The sequence below is a fragment of the Lagenorhynchus albirostris genome, chromosome 2 (genome assembly GCF_949774975.1).
Source record: "Lagenorhynchus albirostris chromosome 2, mLagAlb1.1, whole genome shotgun sequence".
NCBI classification, from domain to species: Eukaryota; Metazoa; Chordata; class Mammalia; order Artiodactyla; family Delphinidae; genus Lagenorhynchus; species Lagenorhynchus albirostris.
Window position 1 is genome coordinate 165,382,885 of NC_083096.1, and position 24,827 is coordinate 165,407,711.

Here is a 24,827-nt window from a genome sequence, read left to right on the forward strand (position 1 = left end):
GCTGCCCAGGCGGGGGCGGGGGCCAGGGAGGCTCTGGCTCTCAAACTGGAATCCACTGCCTTATAAACATTTTCTTAGCTGAGCAGTCCCTGGGGGTCAGCATGGAAAGACAGCAAGGAGGAAGAACTCAGGGGTCTCCAAGCCCCCAAGGCAGGGGAAGGTAGAGGCGACAAAGAAGAGACAGGATGGCCTTTTCTTACACGCCTGCGGGGGCCTAGCTGCAGCCCCCTCTGCTCAGCCTCCAGCAGACAGACTCCAGCCAGGGGAGGAGAATGTTAGCCAGGTCACTGGGCTGCCTGCCTTCTTTCTGTCTCCCCAGGAAAGACCAAGTTTGGCTGGAAGAACAGAGAGCTGCCAGTTGGGGCCTCAGCAAAGAAAGAGCAAACAAAAACCAAACCAAAGCAAATCAATTCTTAAAAACAAAAATTTTATTACAAGCAGGAACAAAGAATACTGGCTTAAATAAAAGGCAGGTAGGAGTCCCCTCCTCTAGCCAGCTTCCTCCCCACCCCCACTGCCCGGCAGCATGGCCCAGGGTCCTGAGGCTGGGGCGAAGCTGCTTCTCCCAGAGGGGACGCCTTGCAGCTGCCACCTCTCAGCTGCCTGTGACCCACTAGCCTCTGCAGCAAGGAAGGACAAGATGCGAGGACTTCTATGTCACTTGCCAAGGGCTTCAGCCCACTTGAAGGGCCAAGGAAGGAGACAGAGGGACAATTTCCTATCTATTTTGACAAGAAACTAAAACTCCCTCCCAGGAGAGGAGGGACATCCTCTAAGTTTCTGACCCAGATTTAGGCCAACCTTCACTCGTCTCTCGGCCCACCCTGTTCCTTCCTTTTCTCTGGAGGGAGGCCTCCAGTTGGCCGACTCCCCATACTCTAGCCCCTGGCACTGGGTCCCATACTCAGACCTTGGAGGAAGGAGTGTGGCATGCAGGCTGGCAGCCACTCCCCACAGCCATTACCCCATCCACCTGACCAGGCCCCAGCCTGTCTGGGCAGGTCCCAGCTGGAAGCCTGACCTGGGGGCTGGGCGCTGAGTCCCAGCCACTGTTTGTCTGAAGTCCTTGGAGGAGGGGAAGATAGGAAGATGAGGCTGAACTGCCGCAGGAGCCCAGGGGTCTCCTGTGACCAATGCACACACTCCCTGTGCCCATGGTTCAGGCTGCTCCCGCTGTTGCCACCACCAGCTGACACCCAAGGGGGACAGTGGCGAGTGAGGCAGCCCAGGGGGTGTGGGGAAGTGGGAGCCAACCACATTCATACACGGGCACGCGAGCGCACACACACATACACACACACACTCACTCACTCATGGCCAGAAGCTCTCTTGTAATAAACTTATTAAACCAAGTTGCCTTCTGATAACCCTTAACCTGGCACTACACAGATAGCAATGTGGCTGACTTCATTTTTCTTCTTCCATTTAAAAAAGGCTATGTAGAAAAGAGGTCTATAAAATTGTGCAAAATACCCAGCATTAATAATAAACCCATTTCAAGTATTGCCAGCATGAGTATAAGCTGCCCATCCCCAGACCTGACTTGGGAGGAAGGTGAGGGGCCAGGCTGGGCCCCTGGAGAACCGTCCGTGGGCAGAGAGAGGGCCAGGCCCCCGCTTCCTAGTGTGCTGCCCAGGAATCATGCAGGAGCTGAGGTCTCGGGTGCCTGGCTCCGGTTTGGCTTCCTCTGACACAGGCTACCCCTGCCACCCCCAGCTCTGCCCTCTCTACCTGGAGCCCCAGCTCTAGTCTACTGGCCAACTCCATACAAAAACAAAAATGGAAGAAAGAACAATGGCTATCACAAAAAGAATGAAGGAGACCACAGACCAAAGCAGACCACAGAAGCATCCTCTCCGACAGCCTGCTGTCCAGAGCCGATTGCTCCTCCGTCCTGCTTCACCCCTTGGACCCCGGCCCAGCAGGGCCCAGCAGCTCTCCCACCTCGGAGGCATCACACTCAGTCCGCACCCTCACTCGCACGGGGCACGGCTCAGAGGCACGGCAGAGGCTTGGCGTGGTCCCCTGGGCGGCCTCAGGAGCCCTGGCCTCTCTCTCCTGTCACTCCTGCCACTGATCAGCTGGGGGAATTTGGCACCCAAGACCGTGGGAACCTGGTTTAGGGAGCAGAGGGTACAGCCATGGCACAGTGTCGGGAAAGCCACGCAGGGTGGGAAATAAATACGAAAAGACTTAAAAAGTCTTTGGCGGCTCTGCTTCCCTTCGGGTGAAATGGGGAGCGTCCTGGCAGGTGTGGAGGGCGGCAGGTGAGTGCGGAGGGGCATACAGGCCAGCAGGTGGCAAGTACTGAGCCCGGCTCAGGGGTGGCCTCCTACCATGCTGGCATCAGGCTTGGCTCTGCAGGCTGGCTCGTCGCTTCTGATGGGCGAGGGCAACACGGTGTCAGACTGCACAAATCCCCTCCGGTCAATCAGGCTTTCAAAATACAAGGTGGGGGGACACATGAGGCCCTGCCTGACACCAGAGCTCCAGGCCGGGGGCTGGATGGCAGGGTCCTTCTCCCAGCCAAGGAAAGACCCAGCCCTAGAAAGGCTGAGGAAAGGGGAGCTGCACTCCAGTTGGCGGCTCAAGACCCTTCCCTTCTGGAAGGGCCCTCTCTGTACTCTGGACACTTGGCTTTTGGCCACAGATTTTATCCACTATTAATTCAAACTGTCCAGCGTTCTGTCGGGCTCCCAGGCTGCAGGTAAGGGGAAGAGCAAGGATGAAAGGGCATTGGGAGATGGTGCAATTCCTACTGTCCTTTCCCCGGGGGCAGGATCGGAGAGAAGCATATTGGATATTGAGCAGGAGAAGGTGGGGATGGTGTTGGGAAGTCTTACCAGCCTCCCTCCCCCGCCCCCACAGTGCCCAATTTAACTCCGGAGCTGGACATCTAGCGCCCCCTGGTGTCAAGACAGAGGGGGCGCTTCCCAGCAGGGCTGAGCCACCAGGGCTCTCCTCTGCCAGGAGGAAGACGGAGGCCCCACCCAGTCCAGCCTTCAGCACCAGAAAGGCAGCCTCACTCTAGCATGGACAATACATTAATTGTGGTTATCCCTGGGGAGTAGGATTACATGTGATGTACAACACTCTTGTTAGTATTTTGTACTTAATTTTTTTCTACAATGATCGCACAGGATTACAAGTTAAAACTCTACAGAATTCCTTTATGTGACAAGTGTCCTGAGTGCACCCAGCAGGGGATGGTGGACAGAGGGCATCTGTGGTGTGGGGAGAGGTCTGCTGATTCCAGAACCTCTTTCAGAGGAACAGACTCACAGGGCCACCCCCCACTGGCCTGGCCAGGCCAGGCCCTATGACCTTTCCCCTGTGCCCCCTGGCTTACCTGGGAGGTAGGGGGCCGCAGAGCACAGCACAGCAGTTAGTGATAACACTTTTATGGCTGTAGGGATTGACAGAGGCCTCACCGCTCCTCTTGTTGGACCACGAGCCTTTGATCTGCAAGCAGGAAGGAGCTCTGGGTCAGGTACCTCCCTTCATTTCACTTGTTCTAGAGGCTGGGGAAGATCAGCAAATTCTGAAACCAATTCTGGCTAGTCTATTGCAGGGAACATGCCCTTAACCCAGGCCATTCAGTGAGGATGTGGGGGACTGCTGGATGTTGGGGGGCACCCAGAAGAGGAGGCGCTAACCAAGACAGAAGACAGAGCAGAGCCAAAGAGAAGCCTCCAAAGGAGACTTTGTGGGTGCATCCCTCCTTCTCTGTCCAGCCACCCAAGAGGGAGGATAGTGCAAGGGCACAGGGCTCAGGCTGACCTGGCCGTGAACTCTGGCTCTGCCACAGACTTGCTGCATGACCCTGGACAGATCACCACTTCTGAGTCTCAGTCCTCATTTGAAAAATAGGGAACTCTCTGGTAACACTGTTAGATGAAATCTTGCCCATCTCTAGCTCTGTGAAGCTGGCTATCAAAGGCCTTAAGGAGATTAGCAGTAAAGGATACTGGCTTGAGTTTTTTTTTTTTTTTTTTTTTTTTCTGGCTTGAGTTTAACCTAGAGTTTTCCAAACTTATTTGGCCATGACATCCCTTTTTGCTTAACCCCTAGTATGATCCTGCAGAAACAGGCCCCAGGAAATCACCTTGGGAGAAGCTGGCTGACATCATTTCTGCTCTGTACCAATCACCCAGCATGTGATACCCTATTGGGCATGTTAAGTTTCGTTTCCCCGAAAGACAGGCTGAGGTCAAGAAATGTATTTTCTGTTGGTCAATGGGCCTCTGAGCAGTATCAGATGGTGGCCCTGGAACAGATGCTCTCATTTGCTTTTTTGTTGTTTGGAAGGATGGTGGGGCAGGGGGGTGGGCGGTCAGGTCTGGCCCAGGGCTGGGCACACAGTGGGTGCTCAGACAATGCTTGTTGGTAGAGATCTACAAGGCAGCAGGTCAGGAGGTAGATGGAGCTTCACATTTCTGTCCTGGCCGGCGTCCTCAACAAGGATGCCTCAGAGAGCCCCAGGACATCCTGAGAACAGGCACATCGCTGCTGTCTACAAGGGCAGTGCGGTGGGCACGGCGAGCTTGTGAGTGCAACCCTGGCTCTGTCCCTTTCCAGCTGGGCGACCTGGGGCAAGTCACTCAGCCATCATATGAAGAAAAAGCATCCTTGTTCCTTCTGCTTCAGAGCTGGCAAAAGGACCCAAAGAGATGACAGAAACTGAAAGAACTCTGGAAATGGTAATGAGCTGGCCAAATGGAATGACGGTTATGGTGTGAGCGTTGCTCCAGCGGGGCTGGGGAGAAAGCAACCTCGGGGCCCCGGGAGCCAGCACCGAGGGGGCCTCGGAAGCCTGCACAGGGTCTCCCGGGGCCCAGCCCTGAACACTGGAAGGAGACGTCAGGTCACCTCACGTCTCCACCCGCATTTCCCTGGCAGTCTGAAAGTCCGGGCTGCACTGCGGCTGCTCCAGGCTCCCTCAGCCCTGCCTCCATCCTGGGATCGGGCCCAGGGATGAGGTGTTGCTCCAGCCTTACTCACGTCTTCATTAGTTGTCAGGTTGGAGGCGACGAGGTAAGTGTGAAACCCTGAGAGGCCCAGGATGGACCAGATGGAGAAGAAGCAGATCACCAACTCCAGCACGGTGAGCAGCGCAGTCAAGGAGGCACACGGACACTGGGGCCGGGAGCCTCCCTGTGCCTGGAAGCTGGCCTCGCCAGCCTCTCTCACCCATCCTTCCGTGGAGCCACTTCCCCAGAAAGGATCTAACTTTGTAAGCTTTCCGTGATCTCAGATCACCTCCTGGGCCCCAAGCAGGGTTTGGGAGCACCCCAAGGGCAGGACGAGCCCAGGGTGATGGATGGTAGAGGGAACTGAGGATTCCAAACACCAGAACTGCGGACACGGCATGGTCCAGGGAGCTTGGTGTCTTAAGGAAGGACAGGGACTGTGGCCCTGAGAGCTCTCGGCCATCCCAGCTCCACAACAGCCCATTCAGAATCGGCTCCAGCCTGGGGCTGAACAGAAGCAGCTAGTAGACTGGATTCTAGAGCGTGAACATCAGCTCTAGTCCATTCCCCTGTTTACGGGATGAGGTGCAGGGACCCGCCCCAGTGAAGGGGCCTCGGGTCCCACCAGGGCTCCCCCTTGCCAACAAAGGATATCTCGCTGGTGTCTCCTTCAGAGTGGAGAGGAAGTTGCTTCCCTGAGAGCCTGGGGAGGAAGAGACAGGAGAGGGCACGGCTCAAGGGAGAGTGACCACAGTCCCTTGACCTGGCCAAGCTTGCTGGCCCGGGCCGCCCGCTTGCCCCTGCCCGCACTCCCACCATCATCCCCAACTCACGCAGCGTCAGGTGGGTGACCACGCAGGCGAAGATGAAGGCCGTCAGGAATGAGAGGGAAAGAATGAACGCATAGAAGAAGCGGTAGTTCCGTTTCCCCACACAGTTGCCCACCCAGGGGCAGTGATGGTCAAACCGTTCTGGAAGGGCCAGGGAGATGGGTTAGGGCCACCCTGGCCTACAACCAGCAGGGGTGTTAGAGGCCCCTCGCATCTCCACCCCTTCGCTCTCTCCACACGTGACTCTCGGTTCCTCAACACTCCCGGCCTCTGGTCCTTCACCTGCCAGTTCCCGTAATTCTTCCTTCTTGTCTCAGCTGCAAGGCCACTTCCTTGAGAAAGTCTCCCCCAACCCCAGACAAGGTGAGGCCCCTGTTATCTGCCTTGTTGCCACGGCATTTATCCTTTGCTGCACTTTGCCCACGTGTGTTTATATATTTATTTACAATTGGTGGGCTGGCCTGTAACCCCTATTCGATTGTGAGCCCCATGAGAGGGCCTGAGCTGCATCCCAGGGTCTGGCAGTCAGTGTCTGGTACAAAGAAGAGCCACAAAAAGTACCTGTCACCTGGCCTCCGATCCCAGCCCCATGCCAACAACCAATGACCCCAGTCCCTTGCTCTAGAATAGAGGACCAATGAGGGGCTGGGCCGCGACGTAACTTGTGGAGAACCGGCATCGGAGGCCTAGTCAGAGGGCTGAGCTCACACCAGTACTATGTCCCTGGGGGTGGGGTCACACCCAGACCAGTGAGGAAAGTCCCCTGTGGGAATGTGGGTCACAAGCCTGTCGCAGGCCTCACACCCAGGCCGGGGCCCTTCACGGTGGGAGGGGGTGGGGGGTGGGACAGATTCTCAGGGATGATTGACGCCCACTGAGTCACCCACTTCACTTCCTGCTGTCTGGGTGTTCCCCACTGTTCTCTCGCTCAGGGAGTACTGAGCTAGCGTGATGAGCTCTCCGCCCTGGGGACCGGGCACAGTCAACATGGCTCAGCTCGCCTGGGTCCTCTGCATAGCCTTTCCCTTACAACACCCTCCCAGGGGCGCACCCTGGGTCCCCATCAGAGCTGCCAGACCTCTGGAGAGCAGGGAAAGGGGACAAGACAGCCTCTGGCTCTCCAGCAACCACTGCAGCTGTGGGTCAGGAGCTTAGCTTCCAAGCCGGGCTATGTCCTCTCCACCTTACCAGCTTAAACTCCTGTTCCCAGATTCTTGTCCCTCTAAATTCTGGGAATCAGGTCAAAGTCTTTCGGTATAGCTGGCCCTGGGCCACATATCTAGAATGTCATTGCTCTAGTCTCTGGCTCCTTGGAACCTGGACCTACTGAGGACCAGGCCAAGGCCTGGAAGAAGGGTTCAGGGCATCTCTGTGTCTGCCCCACACTTCAGAGCTGGGAGAAGGAATCCACTAATCCTGCGCTGAAGCCAAGGTACCACTGGTCACATTCGGAGCCCCCGCTCCACAGCCCCTCCTCAGTCACAGCAAATCTGGGTGAACCAGACTTCCTGCCCAGCCCTGGGTACTTCAGACACCCCCCGGCCCCCATGAGCGACTCCCCTGTCTGCAAGGCTCCATCCCTCTCAGGGCTCCCACTTACCCACACAGTTGTCGCAGACACTGCAGTGTGAGGTCCGGGGCGGCCGAAACATCTTGCAGGTGAAGCAGTACTTCAGCTTCACCACCTGCCCATTGATCATCACCTCCCGGGTCCGAGGGGGTGGCCGGTACGTGGAACTGCCTGTGTTGTCTGAGACGGGGACGAGAGACAGATGGGGGATGGCCAAGCCCAGAGCCGGGAGCCGCAGCACGGGGGGAAGCCAGTGCTGCCTGGCCGGGACAAGAGAAGCTTTAGGGAAGCTGTTTCTGGGGAACAAACATTAGGGCAAAATCCCTAAGTGGGGGACAAATCTCAAGGGCTGCTGCCACCTACCGAAACTTGCTATGCGCCAAGCGCCGCGCTGAAGCTTCACACACCGGCTCGCGTGCCACTCTAAGGAGGGCTATCAGAAAGGGAGACCAGGGAAGCCTTCGCGAGGTTTATCTGCATCTAAACAAGCCTGGATCTAAGTTCTGGTTTCCAGGAGGTTCAGGAGACAGAGGGACAGAGGACACAGTGAGAGTAAAGCTATGAAGAAACAATCAGATCCAGAATGGGGGACATCTACAAGACCACTGGCCTGCCCTCTAACAGAAGTCAATGTCATACTGTACATCAACTATAGTTCAATTAAAAAAAAATGTTTTTAAGTCGATGTCACTTACAAAAGGAGAAGGGAGATGGTTCTAAATTAAAAGAGATTTAAGAGATATAAACCAATACAATGCTTGGTCCTAGACTGGATCCTGTTTCCAAAAACAAAACACAGCAACAAAAGAGATTTGGAGGGTGATGGGGGACAAATGACTATAGATTAGAAATTTGGGAACTATTAATTTTCCTAGATGTGATAATGGAATTGTCATTATGAGGAGGCTATCCTTAAATCTTGGAGATACATATTGAAGTATTGATGGGTTAGGTGTCTATGATGTATATAATTTATTATGAAATGGCTTAATAAGAATTATGTGTGTAGGTGTGTGTATGACACAAATAACTAATCTAGACAGTGAATGTATAGGAATTTGTTGTATTAATTCTTCCAACTTTTCTGAATGTTAGAAATTTTTCATAATAAAAATTTTAAGAGAAAAAAGAAATACAGAGATATATGATATTCATGGATTGGCAGAGACTCAATATTAAAAAAGGATTTATTCTCCCTAAATTAATCTGTAGATTCAACATAATCCCAGTCAGGATTTTTTTGGTGTGTGGAAATTGACAAACTCATTCTAAAATTCACATGGCAATCAAAGGGCCAAGAATAGCCAAGGCACTCTTGAAGAACAAAGCTAAAGGTCTTATACCACAGGACATCAACACTTATGATAAAGCCTTAGCACGTAAGACATCCTGGTTTGGGTACAAGGGTAGAAACGCTGACCAATGGAACAGAACAGAGACTCCAGATATGAACATGTACATGTTCGTGTGGTTCACGACAAAGGTAACATTGCAGTGCCAAGAGGGAAGATGGGGGCTTCCCTGGTGGTGCAGTGGTTGAGAATCCACCTGCCAATGCAGGGGACACGGGTTTGAGCCCTGGTCCAGGAAGATCCCACATGCCGTGGAGCAACTAAGCCCGTGCGCCACAACTACTGAGCCTGCGCTCTAGAGCCCGCGAGCCACAACTACTGAAGCCCACGGGCCACAACTACTGAAGCCCGTGTGCCTAGAGCCCACGCTCCGCAACAAGAGAAGACACCGCAATGAGAAGCCTGAGCACCGCAACGAAGAGTAGCCCCCACTTGCCACAACTAGAGAAAAGCCTGCGCGCAGCAACAAACACCCAGAGCAGCCATAAATAAATAAATTAAATAAATAAATAAATAAATTTACTTAAACAAAAAGGAAGGAAGATGGTCTCCTCCCAGTAAACAGTGCGGGGTCCACTGGATACACAAATGGGGGGAAAAAACATATCTGCGCCCCTGCCTCCCACTAAATACAAACTCAATTCCAGATGGACTGCAGCTCGCAATACGAACGTTCTGGATTAAAAAAAAGAAAAAGAAAAATAGAGCAACCTCATGACTCTGGAGTAGACAAAGATTTCTTCAACAAGACACAAAGGGACTACTCATAAAAGAGCAATATGATAAACAGCATTTTATCAAAATTAAGAACTTCTGTTCATCTAAAGAGATCATCAAGAGAATGAAAAGATGACCTTCAGAGTTGTATTTGCAGTATGTTTATCTGACAAAGGACAAAGGATGCGTATCCAGAATATGTAAAGAACTCCTATGAGTCAGTAAGAAAAAGTCAGACAACTGAATTCGAACGTGGTCAAAAGATTCAAAGAGGCATTTCATAAAAGAAGGTGGTCAAATGGCCAACAGACACATGAAAAAGTGCTCGTACTTGTTAAGTCATTGGGGAAATGGAAATTAAAACCACAATATATTACCAGCACATATGCACCAGAATGGCTAAAACTGAAAAAAAGAAACAAAAAACCACACACACACACACACACACACACACACACATCTCTCAAGTGTTGGCAGAAATGTAAAGCAGCTAGAAATCTCATATGACCACTCTGGACAACTGTTTTGCACTAACTACCAAAGCTCAGCATACGCATCCCAGCAATCCCACTCGTAGGTATTTTCCCAGCAGAAATGCGCATGAACTGACGTGCACCAAAGACAAGTACAAGACTGTTCCAAAAACAATTCTCAAAATAGCCAAAATCTGGAACTACCCAAACACCCATCAATAGTAGAATGGATTAAAAAAAGAAGAAATTGCAGTATAGTCATACAATGGCATTCTATACAGCAATGAGAATGAATGATCCTTAATTACACACGGCAATATGAACGAATATCACAAACGTTGTGTAAAGTGAAAAATACCCATAGACGTAAGAGCATAAAATGTTCACAAACAGATGAAAGTAATCTATGGTGTTAAAAGTCAGGATCGTGGTTATCCTTGGGGGCGGGGGCTGACAGAGACCGGAAAGGGGCACAAGGGGGACTCCTGGGACACCACTGTTTCTTGATCTGGGTGCTAATTACGTGTGTGTTCCAACCGTGAACCCTCAACAAACAGAACACTTACGAGTTGTACACTTTTAGCAAGCCTGTTATACTTCAGTAAAAATCTGAGAAAAAGGAAAAAGAAAGTAACTTGTCTGACGTCACAAGGTGGGTAGGCTGGCAGAGCAGGAAGCTGAACTTAGATCTGCCATATGCAAAACCCACAATTCTACCCACAGAGCCTCTTGGTCCCCCAGGCCACGGAAGACCAGCGTTCCCCAGAACAGTGGCTTCTCCCCAGACAGAATCCCGAGAGTCACACAGGGCTGCCTGGGATCCCCAGCCCTCGGCTATGTTCCCAGACATCATTTCCACTGGACTGAGTCCCAGATAACATCTCCAGTTTGGCCACTTGCCCCCGACGATTACTTACTGAGTGCCTAGCGTGTGCCAGGCACTATTCTAGGCACTTGGCATGCATCAGTGAAGCGGATTCGTGTCTCACGTTCCTAGCTCCCAGAGACTTTTGCTAGGCTGTTTCACCACCACTTCGACGGTAGCACGTTTAAAATGGAACTAAGCATCTAAGCATCTCTTCCTTAGCAATGGCAGCACGGTCAAGGCAGGGGGTTTGAGGCCAACGGACAGACTCTGAAACCTGGTTTTGCCACTGACTGTGTGCGAGGTTGCAGTCCAATGAACTTTTCTGAGCCTCAGTTTTCTCATCTGTAAAATGTGTGTAACAGGTAGAATGGGACACGAGTCCTAGCTCTACCTTTTACCAGCTGGGTTTCTCTTGATGATGCCATTTGCTAGATGTGTGACAAGGCAAATCATTTAACCTCTCTGTGCCTGTTTCCTCGATCACCGAAGTGGGGATAAGAAGAGTACTCACCTCATAAAGATGCTGCGAGGGTTAAATGAGTTAATACGTGTGAAGTGGCATAAAGTAAATGCTTAGGAAGTGTGCACTGTTACTGCCAGCTCACAGAGCTACTGAGAGGAAGAAGGGAAAGGGAACAGGTCACTGCGTGCCACTGTATGCTGGCCACGTGGCGTATAGTCTCCTCTTCAGTCCTGATAACACCCCAGGAGGTAAAGTGATCGTCATCATCTCCAGGTTACAGTTAAGGAGCCTTTTCAGTGAGGCTAGTGACTTGTTCAAGGCCACACAGTGGCAGAATCAGGACGTGAACCCAAGCTCCCAAGGCTTGGGCTTGAGGTCTTCTTGTAAATTTTGAAGTGTCATGAGTGTTATTTTTCCCTGTCTAGTTCCTTATTTCTGCGGATGGCACAACCCAAGGGCCGAAAGGAACCTCAAAGAGCATATAACACAGCCCCGGGCACACAGCAGATACCTGATAAATGTCCCTTCACTGACTGCCTCTGTTCTAACTCCTTCAGTTTACAAATGAGAAGAGAGGGCCAGAGAGGTCAGGGGATTTGTCCGAGGTCACGCAGCCAGTAAGGCAGAGGCAGGGGAACCCAGTTTGAAGGCTCCTCGCAGACCCTTCCTTCTCCCTCATCCATGCCTGGCCAGTTGCTAGGTCTGGTCAGGTTTTTCCTTCATCACCTGTCACTCTCTCCACTCCCAACACCCTAACCCAGGCCAGGCCCGTATCACCAAACAGCTTCCCCAGAAGACTACCTGCTCCCAGACCCTCTGCCTTTCCACCCGCCTTGTACACACTGTCACATTCCTCTAAATAACCCCTCGTGAGTCACTTCCCAGCTCAGAAACCCTTCACTGGCCTCCCCTAACAAACAGGATAAAGGCAAACTTCTTGTCCTGATGTTAGGACCCTCCACAGTTGGGCTCAACCTCCATTCCCAGCTTTTCTCCCACTACTCTGCCCCAGCTTCCTGCCCCTGTTCCTGAGCCCAGCCTCCCTTCTCTCTGCACACCAGGACTCACCGGGCCTTGTCAGCAGCCTCCCTGACCACAGGAGCCTCGGGGCTGTCGGACCTCACACACAGCACAGAACACACTCTGCTCCGTGCCGAGCTGGGACAGGACTGCTGTGTGTGTACACTGTCTCTCCAACTGGACCCTACACTGCTTGAGGGCAAGGACAGTGGGATAAACAGGCAGTCCTGGGCCTATCAACTACGAGGCAGCAGGCAAAGAGGAGAGAGACAGGCAGGCCTGGAGTTCGAATCCTGACTCTTGAGACTTCCCTGGTGGCGCAGTGGTTAAGAATCCGCCTGCCAACGCAGGGGACACGAGTTCAATCCCTGATCCGGGAAGATTCCCCACATGCCGCAGAGCAACTAAGCCCGTGCGCCACAACTACTGAGGCTGCACTCTAGAGCCTGTGAGCTACAACTACTGAGCCCACAAGCCACAAATACCAAAGTCCGCGTGCCTACAGCCCGTGCTCCGCAACAACAGAAGCCACCGCAATGAGAAGCCCGCGCACCGCAACGAAGAGTAGCCCCTGCTCGCTGCAACTAGAGAAAGCCCATGCGCAGCAAGGAAGACCCAACATAGCCAAAAATAAATAAACGATTTTTTTTAAAAAGTGGAACTTAATTGAACAAGAAAAAAAGAAAAGAAATAGTACACGTAAGGGAACTGACACTTGGTGAGTACTTACTAGTAGCTGTTTTCATGACGGGCAGCAAGGCACAGGCTCTGGAGTCTGAAACACTGGGTTCGAATCCTGGTTTTGCTACCCACTTGCTAATTCAGGAAGTCTCTTCACCTCTCTGAGCCTCAGTTTCCTCATCCATAAAATGGAGACAAGACCATCTCACTCTCACAGAGCTGTGGTGAGGGCTGAGTGAGAGGCTGCAAGGCACAGTGCTGGGTTCACAGGAGCCTTAGTCCTGACAAACGGCTCAGGCTGTGACACCCCAGTGTGCAGAACTCCCCAGCTCTTCTCAAAGCTGTTGATGCTACTCCAAACCCAACCCCTAATCCTGCCCCTCGGGCCCTAGGTCCCAGTGCCTGCCCCTGCCCACTGTGGTCTCCCGGCTTGGATACAGGCTTTGGAGCCAGACAGACACTTGGGCGTGAATCTTGGCCCAGTCACTTTCTAGCTGTGTGATGTGTGTCAAGTCGGATAACTTCTCTGTGCCCTCATCTGCTAAGCAAATAAAATGGGACATAATCAAATCTACCTCCTAGTGCTGTTAGGAGGGTCAGGCAAGAATTCATCAAGTGGGTTTAGCAAAGTGCCTAGTACCTGGCAAGAGCTTAATAAATATTAGCCATTATTATTACTGTTGTCTCTACGAAACACTATATTCCAACAACTGATCTGTAGAAGAGACTTGAGAACACAACCCATCTGTGAGCAAAGGACAGCCACAGACCCTCTTCCGGACTAAGAGAAAAGTTACTGGAACCCTCACTGGAGTCCCAGAGGCCCTCCCAGGGCAGAGGGGTGCCCATGCCTCTCCCCCATGGCAGGGAGAGAACTCCTACCAGTATGTTCTGGCCCCTGGCAGCCAGGCCTCCTCCTCTCTAGAACCCTGAGAAAGAGGAAGTGAGGCTCTGCACACCCAGCTTCCTCGGGCTGCCAGGAGCTGGAGGTAAAGAAGAGGAAAAAGGGCCCAGTGCAAGGGTGCCAGCCAGACTCAGCAACGTCACCAACTGCAGGGCCCTGGAGGAGATGGGTCAAAGCAGGCTGTGCAGGGATGCTGCTTCAGGGCTGAGCCCCGCACGGGGTAGGGGAAGACAAGCAGGTGTCCCACTGCTTTTTCTCAGGCCAGACAGTGCTGACCAATAACTGCCCTGGTCTCGGCCTCAGAACCCTCCTCAACCCGCTCCTCCCAGCAGCCATTACCAGTGGTAGCTTGTTAGTGCCCAGAGCAAGACCACTTGCCATTCCTGACCACAAGTCTCAAGCCTCTTAAGTTTCAGTAGAGCAAAACCATTTTCAAAGTGCACTGACATTCCCCATCTCACTCGGACAAAAAACGCCCTGGGCTGGGCAACGACGGGACATGTGCCCGCGTTTTACAAACTTCACTCCAACAGTACAAGGTGGGGTTGAAATTAGAACCCTTGTCCTCCAGGGCATTCATTTGTCCATTCTTTCAGACACTAGCATGAATGACGTCAAGATATTGTACAAGGCCCGGGGTGGCGGGTGAGGGAAGTAGTGGGTAAGTACACAGAAATGAGTCGAGTGCGGTTGCTTGGTTACTCAGTTCAGAAAATACTCGTTGGAGAAACGAATGAAGGAGTGGTAATAAGAGATGCTCTCCCTGCCCTCCAGAGCTCTTTCTGGTTCAGGCTCTTCCCCAAGAAGTAAAAAGCACCTCCGGGTGGGAAACTAGAGCCCCCAGGGACGTGGTAACAGGGGAAGGCTCCTTCTCGCTGAATGGCTGGGAGAAGGAAATGAATCTCCCACGCCTTCCTCTTGACCAGGGGGCCTGCTTTGGGTATCTTCACCCCAACTCCAGCCCTAAAGAGGCGCAGCCGGGCCCCGAACGGCTGGGACTGTGACTGAAACCCAGGGCTGGCGGGGAGGCCCCTGCGGCTGGCCATGAGCTAGCGAGGAGGCGTTAGTGAGGGGAGGCCGGGGACCTCTACCTGCCCTTCTGTTGTTCCCACCTGTGGAGGAATCAGCTGCAGGGCTGCAGTTGCCCAGCTTCCAGGCTTGAGGTCAGCCTCAGTGGCCAGGCTGTGAATACCGGGTCACTGTGACCCCCACCAGACCATTTCTGTTCATTCGGGAGGTTTATGGAGCCCCTGCCGCACACAGGCTTCCTGGCAGGCCTGGGGGTACAGGAAGAGCTCGGCCTGGGGGCAGAGCGAGCAGGAGAGGTGGATAGTTACAGAGTCAGCACAGGAGGCACGGTGAGTCAAGTGTGGTGACTCTGGGGCCAGTGTGATCTCATTGAGAAACTCGTCCTGGCCACTTGTTAGCTTGTGATTTTGAGGAAGTTGCTCCACCTCTCTGAGCCTCAGTTTCTTCACTGGGTAATAACAGCGTCAACCCTGTAAGATGATGACGCCAATGAGAGATGTAAAGGTGTAACCCACAGCTGGTCAATGAATGGTGTTACCGGTGTCTGTACTCAACCCACCTTGAGAAGACAGAGTGGAATATGTCGGGAGCGGGCAAGAGGCAGCATTCAAGAAAGCAACGAGATGAAGCAGCGCTGCAGCTGGGTGGGAGAGACTGAGACCTTGGGCTCATGGGGGCCGGGGGGGGGGCATGGTAGCAGAGGGGGCCCCGTGGGTCAAGGCATCCGCATGCAGTGTGGCTGGGGCACCGGGGAGTGGAGTGAGATGATGAGGGAAGGGTGGGCACCAGGGAGTGGAGTGAGACGACGAGGGAAAGGTGGGCACCGGGGAGTGGAGTGAGACGACGAGGGAAAGGTGGGCCGGAGCCTCCTTCATCCTGCAGGTGAGTGCGCCTCCAAGGATGAGCTTTCAGGAGGGTGGGAAATGGGTTGTTTCCTGGCCATGACACTAAGCAGCACTGAATCACATGATGAGAAAGTCACTCCCTTTTCAATTCTCTTTCGAGTCTCGACTCCATCCAGGGGAAAGTGTCAACTTTTAACACCGAATACCTGTGACCCTTACAGGCCTCAAGGTGACTGCTTTCCACAGGCGATGTAACCACCAAGAATTCTGTAACATTGTCATGCTTTTGTTCTTATGATTATCTTCTATTTAGAGCAAGTGGCTTCTGCTAACAGGGCTGATACAAATTTTCCTTGTAAAAATCGTTTAAAAGCAAGCCATGTAAAGGAAAATACTAAAGAAAGGAGGGTACAAGGGGAGACGCAGAAGCGCAAAAATCACCGAGGCTGTACTCCAATGGCCGATTCTCAGGAAACGCTGCTGAGGGTAGTAGGGTGTCACCCAAATTCTGAGCCAGGGAGGGCCAGGTCACATCTGGACCTTGGAGAGACAACTATGACCGAAGGGAGAGAGGACAGGGCCTGGTCAGCAGAGTCCCGAGCCAATCCAGGCGGAAAATGAGGTGTGTCTGCCCGGGGCAGTGGGCTTCAGAAGGAGCAGAGGGGAGACATTCTGGGGGCAGACAGGATGCAGTTTGTGACCTGCTGTGTGGTGACGGAGGGAGAGGCGGCTTCTGTGTCTGTCGTGTGAGCTGTAACCGTGGCTAGGTGAGTGTCTGTCACTCAAGATTCAGGTGTTCCTATGACTTCCCATCAGACCAGGAGCTTGGGGTCTGGTCTTGGGGGCAATGTTGCCGCCTCCTCCTACCTCTTTTCCAACTGCCCAGAGCCCACGGGGGAGTCTAGCTGCACGGCTCACCAGCTGACAAGTCAGGAGCTCAGGCCAGGGTAGCCAACCAGCCCTTCTGCCTGCAACTCTGGGGTTCCCCAAGATATGAGGCTTTCAGTGCTAAAACAGGGACAGTTCTGGGCAAACTGTGAAGCGCTGGCCACCCCAGCTGGGACGGTCCTCGCACGGTGGGAGCCCTAGAACCAGATCCCATGGGGCTGGAGCTGCTGGCCTATGGGGCCAAAATGAGAAGGTCACACTGTCTGCACGGGCCCGGGCCCCAGTAACCAGCACACGTTTATATGGACAGCACCACCCACCTCAGAGCCGGCCCCCGACCTTCTCGAAAACGCTCGGTGACTTTACTCCTTTTTAAGAAGGTATGCTTCACCCTGATTAGAAGCCTCCAGTTCAAGTTTAGATTCAAAGTCCCCAAAGATGCCATTTTCCAGGCTTGGGAACTGTTCTCAAAGGGATGTTTCTGACCCTGACACTCAGGGGCCCTCAAGACTGACTCTACGCACCCTCCAGATTCTCTGAAGCACTCCTGCGTCCAGCCAACATGGGCTGCTCAGCGCCCACGCCTGCCCCCCTCCTTCCCACTCTGTCCTCCCCTCGTCCTGTCCCATTTGCATGGGGGGCTCCCTTCACACACCTTCCTGTGCTTGAACTCCACCCAAACTTTATCGTTTGGCTCCGGGCACCTCTCCAGGAAGCCTCCACATGACCTCCAGGCGGAAGACACCCTGGTTTCTTCAATCCTCTTCCCAAGCCTCCTCTAACCTGTGGCAGCCAGTCCGGCCTTCCACCTTGGACTGGGCTAAGCTGGAAACCACCAGAGGGAGGGTTCACATCAGATTCATATCCCCTCCCCTCCAACCTCCCTGCCTCCTCTCCCTGCAGTCAGGAGTCGGCATACAGAAATAACACATAAAAGAGGAAACCTATAAAGCCTGGTTAGGAGAAATTCCAACTGTCTCTCCACCAGTCACCAGGGGACAGCAAGGAGCGCCTCTGTAGAGGCCGGTCCATTCAGCCAACATCGCTGAGCCCTCCACGTGGCGGACAAGGTGAACAAGACACTTACCACCCAGGAAAGTCCGCTGGGTTTGCCTGACAATTCTGTAATGACCACCATGCAGCCCAGGGTCATGGTGGAAGGACAAGGTGCTCTGGGAAGGTGTCACGAAGGTGTAGCCCACCTGGGGTCACAGAGGCTTCCCAGTCAATTGAACTGAGACCTCAGAAAAAAGAGCGTGTGGCCACGGAAGACTGGGATGTCTCCCTGCCGCCATCTCAGAAGAGAAAGCATACAGCTTGGGGGTCAAGGCTCTGTCTCTGCGCCCCCGATCCCGGCCATGGGATCCCCTCCCTCAGTTTCTGCATCAGCACAGCCGGGCTGTTGCGAGGATCTGTGGGGATAATGGCCGGGGAGCACCCAGCACAGTCAAGCTCTCCCCAAACACAGGGGATTACTGTTGTCAGTATGACCCAAACAGCTCACAGGAGGCCAGAGGACTCCAGGCAGCCAGACCTCTGAGCCTGGGCTGAGCTGGACAATAATCCTGCCTCACGATTAGCCCCGACCTGGAGAGAGGAGAAACAGGGCTGCCCCGAGCCTCCCCTGCTGCCAGCGGCCGGCCGCTGGGTCAGACCGCAGGAAACTGAAGCAGCAGAGACCAGGAGGCTGGGTGGCGAGTGGCCCAGGGGTGTGAGGGGGAAGGAAGCTGGATGCAGGCAGAGGAAGACGACAACCGAGGGCGTGGCTGAAGACAGGCCAGGGCAGAGGAGAGAGACAAAGAACAGACAAGCGTGGGAGAACATCCTCTCCCCTCCTGCCCGCCCTCCTGAGCTGCTCCAGACCATCGGTGGAATGACTTCCAGGACGGATGCAGCAGGGCTCTGCCACTCACAGGCTGCCAGGGCTCTTCAGAGGCAGCTGGGTATTTATTTAAGTCTGTTTGAAAGCCACCCTGTTAGGGGAAGGAGCCAACCACAGACCGGAAACCCCTGAGGTGTGCGAATCCCCGCGTCACTTCTCAGCAGGAAGGAGCTGAGGTGGAGCAAGCTGAGATTAAGGCCGTGGCCGTGGCGCCCAGCCACCCAGGACACCCACTCAGCACTCAGGGAGGCACCAAGGGCCACCTGGGTGCTGGGAACACAGGTCCCTCCTGGCCACGCTGCCCTTCCTGCCGCTTCTCAAACACATCAGTCCGGTCGCCACTCCCGGCTTTTGCTTTTACTACGTCCAGAACGCACATTACTGGCTCATCTCAAGTGCCACCTTCTCCAAAGGGCTCCCCCTGACCGACTCATCTGGACCAGCCCACTCCCCACACCACCGTGCTCTCCCCCAGACACCCACGCAGCTCAACTCCTCATCTCTGCAGGTCTTTGTGTCTTTGCTCGGATGTCACCTCCTTCACAAGCCCTTCCCCACCCCCGTTTTCCCCCTATTTAAAATTGTACACCCTCCCCCAGCTCTCACCCTCCTTCCCCCAGCTTCCCTCTTTCCTGTGTCACAGACTAGATATTTAATTGTTAACTGTCTTTCCCCTCCCACCGGAATGTCAGCTCCAAGAAGACAGGGATTATCGTCAGATTTGTTCACTGCTGTATCTAGAAAAGTGCCTGGCACATAGTAGGGGCTCAATAAATGTTTGATGAGTGAATGAATAAGTGTGTTTAAGAGCAGGGACTCTGGTCAGAGTGCCCGGGGTCTCATCCGCGCTCTTCCACTGACTGTGTGACCTTCGACCATTTACTTAACCTCTCTGAGACTCAATTTAATTAATCAGTAAAAGGAGAATAACAACAGTACCTGTCTCACAGGATTACTGGGGGATTAAATATGATCATGCATATAAAGAGGCGAACACAGTGCCTGGGCTCCAGTGAGCACTCAGTACCGTGTGGCTCTCAACACCGGCCCTCACGTGGTAGTGTTTCTCGCTTATTTGCTCATGTGCTTATCCTCTGCTTCCTCCACTCTAGCATCGGCTCCAGCTTGCCCTGCTCACCACGGTACCCCCAGTGCCTAGCACAGTGTGGGAAGAGAAAATCAGGCCTCCTCTCAAATCAAGAAATGCGGAGCTGGGAGACACAGCCACAGCTGGAGTAGGAGCCTCACCGATCTGTTTCTCCAGGGCCGCTGCCTCACAGACGGTGGCCCGGGGCAGGATTCCGGGGTCGGTGAAACTTGTCTGTAGCAGGCAGCTCATGACGAAGAAAAACAGGATGGCAGCAATGATGGGGATGGCAAGGGTCAGCTGGCGGGCCAAGAAGGGACAGCTAGAAAAAGAGAGGGAGAGAGAGATAAGCAGACACTCCAAGGGCTGCCTGGGGCTCAGGGCTACGGCACCAGGCAGGCGCTGTCATCCCATCAAACACCACCACGGTCCTGAACAGAGGCAGATGTATGGTCCCTGGATGAGTGCAGCCCCGCACCCGTCTGTGCCTAGAGCAGACATCACTAATTGATCCTTGTACTTTCTCCCTGAGCCCCTGGCAGATGTGATCAACAGATCCCAGCACTCAACGCCTGCACTTGGCTGCAGCCTCAGATTCCTTCTAAACACAGAGCTTCAGGCAGCCACTACCAATGAACTGGATTGTCACTTGAGATGAATCATCCAGGACAGTGTGCACTCATTTATTCGGTCTCTCCACAAATATTTACTGAGGTCTTCTCTGTGTTAAAGGCAATGACTTCAACAAGCAGCAGGGATAACGGCAGTGAATAAGACAAGAGGCCCCCTGCTCCCTCAATGAGGCTTATGGCCCAGTGAGGAAAACAGACATGTAAACAGAGAACTGCCACACAGGGCTTGGCATGTTATAATGGGGAAGGGGAAAGTAGTAGAACAGTTAGGAAAGACTGGATGAAGGAGAGACTTCCTAAGCTAGAACCTGAATGAGTAGGGTCAGCCAGGTAAAGGGTGTAGGGGGAAGAGCATGGTCCAGCCACTGCCACTGTCACCCAAGGGCTGGCATCCGGAGTCAGTTCTATCAGGCCCCCTGACCCTAGTGGGCTCCAACAGCCTGTGCACGGGTCTGATGTTGAGGCCCGCCCATACTATTAACCACCATCCTATGTGGCCTTCCCTCCCAGAGCCAGAGTGGCACCTGATGGGGTGAGGAACTGCTGTTTGGGGATGACTGACCGCTGGGAGGCCTGAATCAGCCAACGTCCCAGGAGCTGGCATAGTCACAAGAGCAAACCCGTGGGCATCTACATGCTGTTTCTGGAGCCTCCATTGTTGGAGGCTCTGGCCTCCAGAGAGGCCCTTCCCTTGAGGAGCAGAGACTGCCAAAACCAAGGGCTCCAAGTGGGCCACGTTCTGCTCCAAACATCTCAGTGGTCCCCAGGTCTGAGCCTCAAACAGTGCTGCGCCCTCTGTGTCACCCACATGACAACTCAACCAGTTCATGTACAACCAGACTTCTTGGGAGATGGAGAAGATTTGCAGAGCCCTCAGGAACACCAAGTCCTGGCCCCTGGCTTTACAGACGGGACTCCAAAGCCCACAGCCAGATCCAAGGTCACCCAGCCAGGCGATGGCAGGATTGGGGTCTCCAAGCCCCCAGCAAATGCTCTGTCCATTTCATTCAACAAATAAATGTATTTGCTATATTGTATTGCAATGTATTTACTGTATTGAGTGCCTACTACATACCAGGCCCTGTTCTAGGCACTGTGAATACAACAGTGAGAATAAACACCTGTTCTCATGGAGAGAGACAGGCAAGAAGCTAACCAGAAGCATAAGTGTAGTATGTCAGATAGTGGCGAGTGTTTTGGAGAATAAGTCAGGGCAGAGGGGACAGGAGGGAGGGGGCCAGTTTCCTGTATTACAGGCATGGTCAGGGAAGGACAGGAGAAAGTGAGGGAGTGGGCCAGGAAGCTATCTAAAGGAAGGATATTCCAAACCATGCAAAGGCCCTGAGGTCGGAGTATGCAAGGAGGCCAATGTGCCTGGGAGGGAATGCACAGGGGACAGTGGGAGGAGATGGGGACAGAGAGGAAGCCACCACGAGGGCTCTGGCTCTTACCCAGAGAGGCAGGGAATATTCAGATCTGACTTGGAAGTAAAGGGGGCACTCTGGCTGCTGTGTGGGGATGGGAAGCAGGGCAGAAGCTGGGAGGCCTGTGCAAGAATGCACCAAATCACACATTAGAGAAAATCATTCACAGCAAGAAAGGCCCTAGAGCCACGTTTACCTCTCCCCAGAGCCTTGGGAGAGTGTGAGCACCTCTCGCCCTCCAGGCCCTCGCCAACAGCGTTCCCATACGCCAGGTCCCTCCTGAGGTTCCACCCCAGTCCAGGCCCAGGCGAGCTCTCAGCCCAAACCCAAACCCTCCTGCCAACACCACCAGCCCAAGTGAGGAGAAGCAGCAACAAAGACGAGATGATTCACAAGCTCTTCCTGGAACCCAGAAGTCCTCGCTTCCTCCCTCTCTGGGGACAAATCTGTCACCAGTGAAGATATCCCCTCAGCCCAGAGGTTCTGAATTGACCAAATCCCACACTGCAGGGTCACAGGGGCCGGCCCTGCCAAGCACCACTTCCTCCTGCCTCAGCTGCATCCCTGGCTGGGAGGATCTGGTGGAGCCTGAGGGATGCTGGAAAAGGAACTTCCAAAACACCCACGTGGGCCGGCCCAGCGGGGTGGATCTGAAACTCAGCCAAGGGCCATGCTGGATCTGGGGGTTCCCCAGAGTTTCTGCTTGTTAATTATTCTGGAACTTTTTATCCACCCTGAGTCAGAAAGGAAAGGGTGAAAGGGAGAAGCTAATTGGTAGGAAGCCCTCACCTTGCTTCAAGGGGAAACCCAAGGTTGCAGATACATGATCTGGCAGCTGGAAGGGGTACCTGGGGGCCAGTGTCTTGGTGGAAGCCTTATCAAGGCCCTTGGGAAGGGCTTTTTGGTGATGACAAGTAACAGCAGCAGCCAGCTTTCAATGCTTATCACCAGCTAAAAGCTTATGTGCATGGATTCCTGCCACCCTCGTGACAACCTGGGGAGGGGGCACTATTATACACCGCATTTTATAGATGAGGAAACTGGGGTTCTGAGTAGTGAAGTGGCTGCCCCGAAGTCACACACTTGGTGCGTGGTGGAGCTGAGACGTGAACCAGCTCTGCTGGCTGCAGAGATGGAGTTCTGAACCACCTGTAAAATTGAGTAAGACCACAAAGGATGGGTAGAACCAGGAGGGAAAGGTGGGGCTCATGCAGCATGGGTAGGGGTGCGTTTGTGTGTATGTGTGAGTGTGTGTGAAAGGAATCAGGAAGCAGGTGGCTCAAGCTAGAGATCAATGGTAGAGTGGAAAACTTCTGATACAAATATGTGACCCTGGTAAAGTGACAGGCATCCCTTCCTCCATCCATGAAATGGTGACCACTGTGTGGGCCAATCCTGAGTCACTGGGGATACGAAGAGGTCAAAAAGCCATGGGGACAAATATGACCTGTCACACGAAAATCCTCTCGACTCTTGAAAAATAACAAGGCACTGCAACTGTCCCTGCCGTGGAACAGGCCAGAAGGTACTCTGGAGTGTTGGGAAGGGAAAGAAAGCCAGGAGGTCAGGAGGTGGGGGGCAGGGGCCTGGGACATGTCTGGGGGGACCAGAGGAGGAGGAGGGAAGGACAGGAAGCTCTGGAGAAACTAAGGAAGGTGCTGGAGAGAAAAGGGGAGGTCTGAGAGGCCCAAAGATATTTGAAGGCCTAGGGTAAGAACGACTGAAGGGAAAGCAAGGGGGGAGGGTCTGAGAGTAGAGAGATGACTAGGGGACCCTAGAGGGGCCCTGGAGGGAACAGGGAAGATGGACGGGAAATCTGAGGTGGTATATAGCCAAAGGACAAGGAAGAAATTCAGAAGTTGTCTGGAAAGGATATAAAGAAAAGATGCCTCAAGGAGTCAGAAAGAAGCTGGGAACAAGAGATGGTCCAGGGGATAGGTGAGGAGAGGGGAATCTATCTAAGGAGCTGGGGAGGCCTGGGGCAGATTCTGAGAGGGCAGAGAGGATAGGGGTCTTGGAGGGACATGGGAGGGCAGTGATCCTGGCAGAGGTTGGCAAAGGCAGGGTGCCAGGGAAGGATGGGGGTGCTAGGGAGGGGCCAGAGGGGATGGGATGGCTGGCAGGGATGGAGGGGACCAGCTTAGATGGTGATCCCAATTGTCACGGAAGGATGGCGAGTCTGGGAGGGGACCAGAAAGGACAGGTGGGAGATAAGCAAGGAGACTGGAGAGGCCTGAGGGCAGATTCTGAAAGGCGCCAAGGAGAAGCTGGGAAGGGAGGGTGCCTGGCAGGTGCTGGGAAAGGTGGAGGGCCCAGGAGGTGGGAGAGGACGGGGTGCCCAGCAGGGGACCAGAGGGGCTGGAGTGTCCATCAAGGGCTGGGGAAGGTGGGGTGAGCGGCAGGCGGCAAAGGGGATCGGAGGGTATGGGGCGCCTCAGGGGGCGGGGACGCCGCCGAACTCACTCGAAGACGAAGAAGAGGACGGTGGTGGTGAGGATGAGCAGCAGCGTGAGGGCGAAGACGCCGCCGTGGCCGGATAGCATAAGGCGGCCGCCGCAGTAGAAGCGGTTGCGGCCCGGGAACACCTCCCACTTGCGCCGCGGGCGGCGGCCGATGCTCTCGCTGCCGCTGCCGCTGCTGCTCCAGCGCGGCGCGGCGGCGGGCGGCGGGGGCCCGGGGCCCGGGCCGGGGGGCGCGGCGGGGCCGGGGCGGCGCGCCCCGGGGGAGGCGGGCGGCGGGGCGGCCCCGGGGCTGATCTGCTGGTATTCGCAGTCCTTCATGCGGTCGGCCGCAGACCTCGGCTCTGCACCCCGCGGGCCGGCCGGGCCGCACCAGGACCGAGGTGGAGCGGAGAAGCTGCTAGCGGTGGCTGCGGCGGCTGCGGCGGCTGCGGCGGCGGCGGCGGCGGCGGCGGCGGCGGCGGCGGCGGCGGCGGGGGCGCGCGGCGCTCGCTCGCAGGGGGCGGCCCCATCGCCGCCCCGCCCCGCCCCACGCGGCCTCCCGCCGCAGCGCCCCCTCCGCCTGGGTCTGGGATGGCGCTCGGGCCCCGCGGCCGGGTCCTGACCCGCTGCAGGGCCCCAACCAATCCACTGCCGCCCCGATCCCTGCTGCACAATGACGGGGCAGCAGAGGCGCGCTCCAGGACTCTTTCTGTTCTTTTGCAATCAAACCATTTGTTGGGCGTCCGCTGTA

The 24,827-nt window shown here is 54.4% G+C and overlaps 1 protein-coding gene across 1 annotated transcript; it reads right to left on the bottom strand.

Annotated features, from left to right (window-relative positions):
- Window positions 1–410: 410 nt before the first annotated feature.
- Window positions 411–24,538, bottom strand: ZDHHC18 (zinc finger DHHC-type palmitoyltransferase 18). Its single transcript, XM_060140944.1, has 8 exons — window positions 24,099–24,538; window positions 19,741–19,901; window positions 7,401–7,550; window positions 5,804–5,941; window positions 5,625–5,673; window positions 5,002–5,104; window positions 3,350–3,462; window positions 411–2,436 (listed from the first exon to the last, which is right to left on the bottom strand). Exons 1-8 carry the CDS (start codon window positions 24,413–24,415, stop codon window positions 2,319–2,321), a joined length of 1,149 nt encoding a protein of 382 aa, XP_059996927.1. The 5' UTR covers window positions 24,416–24,538; the 3' UTR covers window positions 411–2,318.
- Window positions 24,539–24,827: the final 289 nt, after the last annotated feature.

Bases quoted from the DNA above. Each gene is read 5' to 3' on its own strand.
- ZDHHC18 (XM_060140944.1), bottom strand. From the start codon at position 24,415: ATGAAGGACTGCGAATACCAGCAGATCAGCCCCGGGGCCGCCCCGCCG. The intron at 5,942-7,400 runs GTAAGTGGGAGC...TGGCCCTTCCAG, and splicing joins TGTCTGCGACAACTGTGTGG to AACGGTTTGACCATCACTGC. The intron at 3,463-5,001 runs GTGAGTAAGGCT...TCCTGCTTGCAG, and splicing joins ACCTGACAACTAATGAAGAC to ATCAAAGGCTCGTGGTCCAA.